Raw genomic sequence first — 8639 nt, forward strand, 5'->3', positions numbered from 1 at the left:
CGGCGAATCGACGGGGAAAGGGTCGAAGAGAGATTAGGATGTGTGACACAAAAAATAAATGCATAAAATCGCCATCTGTGGGGATCGAACCCACGACCACATGGTTAAAAGCCATGCGCTCTACCGCTGAGCTAAGAAGGCTTTACGGTAAATATTATCTCTTTATCTTGAAATCGTCCTCGCCGTCAGCCAGCTGTGATTAGTTATAAACTCATGTAAGGTTTTTTCTCTTTGATTGTCTTGTTATTACATTTATATACATGATGCTTGTTGTATATGTTGCTTTTTGGACTTGTCCTGCTTTGTTGCTAATCATGTGATCGATGCTTTGTTTGGTTTTTAATCTTCTTATCCCTATTCAATTTTAATCTTTTGCTTCTTTTTTTTTTTTGGGGTAAATTTTGTATCTCTTTGTCTCCTCCTATAATCCCGCGAAATTGAAGCCCTCTTCCCGCCACTGTAGACACTGAAGCATGAAAACGAGGTCTAGATTCGCTTGCGGAGATCGATTCTCCCATCATCCTGACTAGGGTTTATCCAACTATCCCGACCCATTGTATCCTCGGTTTAAGTTTGTTTGATTTCCATGGCGGGTCAGACCGACCCTCATCTCTCTCTCTTCTCGGCGCAAGAGGTGGTTCTTCTTCTCCTTCTTTGTTTGCGTATGTGTGAATGTAGTTTCTGCAATCGTGTTATGGGTTTCGAATTTTGTCGATTAGATTGAGTTTGTGGCGGAGGACGAACCGGTGGAGATTGTTCCCAACATGAACATGGATCAGCTCAATTTCATCTGTGTAATCTTATATTCCACTCTTGTTTCATTCGAATTTTGTTAGTGCGAGTGAGATCTACCTAATGGTTTTCAATTTGAGTATGGTGTTGATTTTGATTAATGGCGACAGGGAGATTTCGGAAGGTTTCTTCCACAGATCCCGACTCAGGTGCCGCTGTGGCTTGCGGTGGCACTGAAGAAGAGAGGGAAATGCACCCTCTGACCTCCGACATGGATGTCTGTCGGTAAGACGAGCATTTTGCGGAATACGATTGGGTGATATCCGCTATGTTTCTGCATTAGAAAGAGAAATGTAGCTATTTTTCTTTTTGGTAACGGAGAAATGTAGATGTTGTTTGATAGTTATTCATTCTTCTAGAGAATTTGACCCGGGTCTTGGAGGGGGAACGTGAATCTCAGACGTCGTTTCAGACATTACCGTTCCATTATGTGGAGATTTCCAGATTACTACTTGACCAGTAGGTTCAGATTCTCCTTCTTGGATTGTTTCTCTTAGTCATTTCATTTAGCATCTGAGATTACTGATCAAGATTGGAAATTTTTATCGATGGCAGTGCACGTGATGATATTTCGGACATGTATATGGTGAGTTTGTATTTAATGTTTAAGCTTATTCCCGCTCTAGCCGATGCCATGAGTATAAAACCAGTTAATGTCTCGGAACTTTCATGGGTTACCTATCTAAAGGTAAGGTCACTCGTCGAGGACATCAGAAATGTGCGGCTTCATAAACTCGAGACTAACCTCGGGTCATTCAGTGGTACATATGCGGTAAAGGTGATTTTTTTTTAGAGGAAATTTGCGGTAGTGTGCCAAATGTGTCACGTCATTTGAAATGTATACCTTTTTTTTTCGCGCTTTGCAAAGTATACCTTTCTGTTAATTTTAGACAACAATACCCTCGTTTGTATTATTAAATGTCAACGGTGCCATTACCTTTCTCTCTCTAGAGTCTGTACAAAAAGGACGCGCAATTCCACAAGTTTTTGTCTGAAACAAACGTATTACTCTAGTTTCTCTCTTACCGACCAAAAGACGAAGTAAGCGGGAAAAATATTTTGGGGGCTAATCGAAGGTAATTTTTTCAAAAAATTGATATTTATCCTCAATTGAATCCGTCCCGGCCTGGACACCTGATAGTATTCCGACTCCCAGTAATTCCGGTTAGTCCGGTACATTCCGTGTTCCGGATGTCGACATCCGGAACGGGCTTGTTACTGGAACTCCCGTTCCGGATGATGCAAACCTTCGATTTCGTCCGGCCCGTAATAAATTCCCGGATGTACATGTGTCATGGTCATTTACACATTGTCCGGGACGAATAATGGTATCCGGTTGTCCACATCCGTCCGGGAGTGTACCTGGAAGTCAGGTAGGACGGATGTTGCGAACCTGGGATTTCGTCTGGCCAAATCCTATTATTCGTCTTGCTGGGCGCTTATGATTTAGGTCCATATTATATTCCCGGATGCACATGTTTCTGGACCATGTACACATTAATGTCCGGGATGTGCCGGATCCGGTTGTGGACATCCTTCCGGGAATGTTTGAAATGGTCCTGCAGCCTAAATGATGCGTACCTGTGGAATGAAAAATAAGTAGACTTGAATGTGGTAGTAGACTTTACTAAATCTGTATATCTGTGCAGATGTGGTTGTACTCTGTGTTCGGCCGGTGTAACTCTGGAACATTCCAAGTTGTAGAAGATATCGGTGCTAGAATGTTGAAGATACACCCTGGTATTTCTTATTCCGAACTTTATAAATTGGTATGTGAAGATTATGCTTTTCAATCTTCCGAAGAACAATTGGTGTTCAGCGTTCTTCCCAGTAGTTTCTCGGATAAGAAGTTATTTCCAATCATAATTAACAACGATAGGGGAGTTGAATTTCTTGTTGAAAAACTTTCTGGCGATCAAGAATTAGCGATGTACGTTTCGTCGAAAGCCCAAAAACGAGTTCAACAACATCGTACCGTAAGACGGGATGGACGAAATATATCATTCGATTTGAATTTGTCACCCCCTACACTAATTCATCTGTTGTTAAAGCGCCAAGTCAAAGTAAAGAAAATGGGAGAGGGGGTAGTGTCGGTGTTGGGTCGAACGATCCTGAAGGCCCATATATTCCTCCTGAAGGATGTGGTGTTCTTGTTGATAACGAGGGAGAGATTGGTGAAATGAGGTGTTTAGATAAATGTGTTGCGGGCGATTTATGTGACGAGGATACGAATTTATGCGACGAGGATGGAAATGATTCTGATGATGGCGATATTGTTGATTATGATTTTAACTGGTGGGACTTAGTTGTAAGAAATGATTGTGAATATCCAGTGGATAAGGATGGTAATGAGGTTGACGGTGATGATGATGATGATGAGTATAATGATGATGATGATGACGATGATGACGATGATGATGATGATGATGATGACAATGACGACGATAATGATGATCATGATCATGATGATGATGCTGATGATGACGGTGACAAAGGTCTTGGTGCTGATGATGTTGATGATGGTGCGGCTGGGGATGGTGATTCCGGGTTGTGGGATGATTTGGTTAGGAACGAGTTGGATGATAATGGAAAACGTGTTCATATAGTTGAAGGATGTTCTAGTGTACATAAATCACTTGACATTTTGAAAAAATTTGAAGGATTCGCTGTTGGTCAGTATTTTGAAGACAAAGATATTTTCAGGTTGGCGGTTTTCGTATAACGAAATCGTCACAGACATAATTGTGGCTCAATGTCCTGTTAAGGATTGTGAATGGATGATACGAGCAGTGAGAGACAAGGGCAGTAAACTTTTCTGTGTTCGTAAACATGTCTGCGTGCACACATGCAGTATCGATGATAGGAACAAATTTAGTCGGCCGCCGTCTGCGAAATTCATAAGTTATATGTTGGCAGCAAAATTGCAAGGAACGACGACGCGTCCGAAGGCCAAAGATGTGGTGAATGAAATGAGGGTTGATCGTGGACTGAAAATGAGTTATTGGCAGGCATGGAAAGCAAGAGAAAATGCTGTCGAAATGGTCAGAGGATGTCCAAAAAACAGTTATAAATTACTACCGTCGTATCTTGTACTGAGTATTTGGTAGATGATGATGGAAGCTTCAAATATGCATTCCTTGCTTTGGGGCCATGCTTGACAGGATTTAGTGTGATGAGGAAAATGATTGTAGTTGATTGTACATTCTTGACTGGCAAGTACAAAGGTGCACTTTTGAGCGCAATGTGTCAGGATGGAAATGAACAGATTTATCCACTTGCATTTGGCATTGCAGATGGAGAGAACGATAGATCATGGGAGTGGTTTTTCTGTCAACTTGGTTCCTTCATCCCTGATACAGCGGATACGGTCTTTATTTCAGATCGACACGCATCAATATCAAGGGCTATTCGTAAAGTGTATCCTTCGGCCAAACATGGTGTATGTACATACCATTTGTCGAAAAACCTGATGACCAAGTTCAAGTGTAAGCGCGGCACACCTTTGTTCAAGGAAGCCGCACTGGCATTTACAAGAAGTCATTTTGATAGAGTGTTTGATCAGTTGAGGAAGATTGATGAAGGAGTAGCTAAATATTTGGAGGAAATAGACGTCAGGATGTGGTCTCGGGCATATTTCGAAGGATGCAGATACAATATTATGACGAGCAATATTGCTGAATCGTGGAATTCTGTGCTGAAGGGAGCCAAAGATTACCCGATTGTACCTCTCTTCGAACACATTAGACAGACACTTACGCAGTGGTTTTTTGAACGTCGTGTCAAAGCGGCCTCCTGGTCACAAACGGTTACACCAGCAGTTACCACGCACATAGATATTCTTGTGGACAAAGCGAGAAAGCTACAAGTGAATCCAATATCTGCAGTGGATTACCAGGTGAAGGGAGGTCATGAAGAATATGTTGTTAATCTTACAGCAAAAACATGTTCTTGTCGCGCATTTGATATGATCAAGATGCCGTGTATTCATGCCATAGGTGCTGCTACGTGGTGCAAGATGTCTGTGCACGAGCTGGTTGATCCGGTATATTCAACAACAACATGGAGATCTGCGTATGCAGATTGTATTAATCCAATCAATGTCCCAATTGAAGAATGGCAAGTTGAAATACAAGTGGCGGACCAGTCATGCGCATTTCCATCCGTTAGAAGGCCACCTGGGAGACCGAAGAAAAGAAGACAACCGTCTTTTATAGAAGGTGTTTTGAACAAGGCGCGGAGACCCAATCAATGTCGACGGTGTGGGCAACGAGGACATAATAGAGCAACATATAAAGAATACATACGATGATCCCAGTCATAGTACCAGGGACAGATTTAGACCCGGGTAGATGTTCCCGGATAGAACGTGGTAACTGTAATAGTATGAAATGTGTACGTTCACAGACAATTTATGTGGGTTGGTAATCCGGATGGTTTGCTGCTTACGCAGTTGTAATTGTCCGGATTGGTAATTCTGATGGTATGCTGATTACGATGTTTGATTTCTCCGGACACGGTTTCTGTGCCGTATAGTTATCTGGTTTTCGTCGTAAGCGGTGGCATGAACATTGCGCATGACCCGGATGTGTATTTCATCCAGGATGATGTACGTTGTGTCCGGACGGATGGGTTATTCCGGGCGAAATTTGCTATATTCTAGGGACTCGTAAAAACTGAAAAGTCACATCCTTGTGACGGAAATACTATAAATAGAGGCATGACAAAGTTTACCATTGCAAAGGTAGTGGTTAAATTTAGGTTTATTTTGAATAAGAGAACAGTTTATGAAAGGCGCATCTGCCATATCAAATTCTTCCCTGGTATGGATTCCATTATCGGATTATCGTCGGTGGGTAGGTTTACCGTAAACTACTCCCATAATGGAATCCATATCAGGAAGTATTTGTCCGTTGCAGCAGTTGGGTGAAAAAATGATCTCCATCTCGAACTCCCCATATAACTGGACTGGATTTGTGGAACCGCAACCAAGCAGGCGGTGGGTTCCAGCACAAAATCAACAATTGGCTGATGAATGGACGTACTTGAGGATAGCAAATGTTGACTTCTGTTTGTTTGTTGTTGTTATCTTTATTATTTGTGTAAATCTTACAGAGTTTGTAAAAATTGAACATTTATTTCAATAAAATCATTTATATATTCGACATGTGTGGAGGGATTGTTGTACCCGGATGTGTTTTTTCCTGTTTTGTTCTTGTATCATGAGGGATATAAAACGTCGTGCAAAAATTTGCGGATTTGTTTGGTAAATTGGTAAGGCTTGTTCAACCCGGAGACTTGACGGACGGACAGAAACACTCCGAATGTACGAGAAATATGAACCCGGACACATGACGGACGGACTGGACGTGTTCAACCCGGACACTTGACGGACGGAGTCGACGTGTTCAACCCGGACACTTGACGGACAGACAGAAACACTCCGAATGTGTTTGTTGAGACTTGTTGATTCCGGGTTTGGACTTCTCCGGAAATATTGTCTCCGGACTGTAGTTATCCGGGTAGTTATGTAACCGTTCCCAGTAGGAAGGAAATAATGCCACTGTAATACGGAGAGGTGATAATTATTTCCCGGACACATGACGGACGGACAGAAACACTCCGAATGCGTTTGTTGAGACTTGTTGATTCCGGGTTTGGACTTCTCCGGAAATTTGGTCTCCGAACTCTACTTATCCGGGTAGCTATGTAACCTTTCCCAGTACACATGATGGACGGAGACGTCGTATTCAACCCAGACACATGACGGACGGACTCGACGTGTTCAACCCGGACACATGACGGACGGACTCGACGTGTTCAACCCGGACACTTGACGGACGAAGTCGACGTGTTCAACCCGGACACTTGACGGACGGACAGAAACACTCCGAATGTGTTTGTTGAGACTTGTTGATTCCGGGTTTGGACTTCTCCGGAAATATTGTCTCCGGACTGTAGTTATCCGGGTAGCTATGTAACCGTTCCCAGTAGGAAGGAAATAATGCCACTGTAATACGGAGAGGTGATAATTATTTTCCGGACACATGACGGACGGACAGAAACACTCCGAATGTGTTTGTTGAGACTTGTTGATTCCGGGTTTGGACTTCTCTGGAAATTTGATCTCCGGACAATCACAAACCGGATACAAAGCAATATACCGGACATATCCGGATAAAATGTATATGATTAACCATCCGGATTAATTACCATCCGGATACAAAGCATTATCCCGGACATGTATGAAGATATCCAGATAAAATGTATATGAAAAACCATCCGGATGAATGACCTTCCGGACACAATGCAATATCCCGGACATGTATGCACATATTCGGATAATATGTATATGAATAACTATCCGGATGGAATAACCGGACACACAAAGCAATATGCACGACATTTAACATTCCGGATAATATGAACGGTCGAGGAAAATGTATCCCCAACATGAAGTAACAGGATACTTCAACACAGCCCAAGGACATGTATGCAGATATTCCGGAATGTAGTCTACCTGTCCGGATGCAATATCCCGGACATGTATGCAGATATTCCGGAATGTAGTCTACCTGTCCGGATACTACAGTGGGGAACGGGAGTCAGACGTTACCGTAACCAATATTTAAATCTTCACCACCAATACTTTACTGGGAACCCATACATGTACAACCAAACCACAGCCTCTCTCGAAAAGGCGACATAGACGTTAGTAAACTACAATATTTTTGGAAAACATTGACTATGTTGCGAGACACGAATCACAATAACCACAAACACGTTAAAATGACTGAATAACATACATGTTATGGAATTCGTGTGTCGCCGGGATTCTTGTGTTTCGCCCTACAATCGTCTTCGCCCTAACTGTTCTTCGTGTTTTGAAAAATGAAATTTGGAGAGAGAAACAAAATGGCGGTTCCATTTTGTTCTCGACATGACGCCTCCGCTTCAGGAGCATTGTAGGGATTAAAAAAAAAAAGGTATACTTTGCAAAGGTCAAAACATTATTGTCACACTTTGCAAAATATGCCATCTTTTTGTCACAGTTACTCAATAACCCTTTTTTTTTTTAATACCTCCTCCTTGGCTGTATCTTACTGATTGATTGGATTTGTCGATGCTTTATGAAATTTTTCTCGAGAATTTTAGTAGGATCATATATATGCCTACGAGGAAAGGGGAGATAGCTCATTGCTTATTGTAGAAGGTACACCTCCCTCGTATTTTATTGTGAAGCCGATAGATAAGGTTTGAGACAGTGTTAGAGAATAGCCGGCAGTCTCGAGGGCATTATGTTATGGAGAACTTTATCATATGTTAAGATTTGGTGTTTCTAAGATCACGAGTTACGAGTATCAATCATGACTCTCCTTTTTCTGAAATTCTGTGAAGAACAAACAATCTGCTGATATGTTACTTGAGAAGGTTATTATGCTTATGCCTTTTGTAGGCTAAGGATTAAGGCTAGGTCAGGTCTCAAAAATATGTCTCAATGTATTCCCTATAACACCGCTCCCTAATTCGACATTGCAGATTTCTTATTTATCGGCTATGGAAGTGAATTTGGTTCGCCCGTTTGTTAGAAGAGCCTTAGAGGCATTCTATAAGCATGACAAGCCAGAGCCTTTGCAAGATCAAGATGCTACAACTAGTAGACAACAACGGGAAGCTAACATCGAACCCAGAGTAAGTTTTTTCGGATTGCCCATCATTAAGCATCTTCATAGGATCATTACTGAACTAGAAAATAGGAAGAAAGCTTAGAGGTAACTATACTTTGCAGCGACCTCTGAGGCAACGTTGAGGTTTTACATCGGTCCTTGCCTTCCGCCCCCCCCCCCCCC

The 8639-nt window shown here is 42.2% G+C and overlaps 1 protein-coding gene, 1 non-coding gene and 1 pseudogene across 3 annotated transcripts; 2 read left to right on the forward strand and 1 right to left on the reverse strand.

Annotated features, from left to right (window-relative positions):
• Positions 1-69: 69 nt before the first annotated feature.
• TRNAK-UUU lies at positions 70-141 on the reverse strand. The gene has a single exon. It is a non-coding gene; the product is annotated as a tRNA-Lys (tRNA).
• Positions 142-397: 256 nt separating this feature from the next.
• On the forward strand, positions 398-1738 carry LOC104809905 (annotated as a pseudogene).
• Positions 1739-3268: 1530 nt separating this feature from the next.
• Positions 3269-8638, forward strand: LOC104809906. Of its 2 annotated transcripts, XM_010536014.1 has the most exons (3): positions 3269-8002; positions 8329-8481; positions 8579-8638. In XM_010536014.1, the coding sequence occupies exon 1, from the start codon at positions 3965-3967 to the stop codon at positions 5099-5101; it is 1137 nt and encodes a 378-aa protein (XP_010534316.1). In that variant the 5' UTR covers positions 3269-3964; the 3' UTR covers positions 5102-8002; positions 8329-8481; positions 8579-8638. The 2 variants fall into 2 exon arrangements, with proteins under 2 accessions (XP_010534316.1, XP_010534315.1); XM_010536013.1 differs by having other exon boundaries at positions 3269-8481.
• Position 8639: the final 1 nt, after the last annotated feature.

This window comes from Tarenaya hassleriana, unplaced genomic scaffold (genome assembly GCF_000463585.1).
Source record: "Tarenaya hassleriana unplaced genomic scaffold, ASM46358v1 Cleome17, whole genome shotgun sequence".
Classification (NCBI taxonomy): domain Eukaryota; kingdom Viridiplantae; phylum Streptophyta; class Magnoliopsida; order Brassicales; family Cleomaceae; genus Tarenaya; species Tarenaya hassleriana.

What these genes read in the sequence shown, in the direction of transcription:
- LOC104809906 (XM_010536013.1), top strand. Translation starts at nt 3,965, where the DNA reads ATGAGGAAAATGATTGTAGTTGATTGTACATTCTTGACTGGCAAGTAC.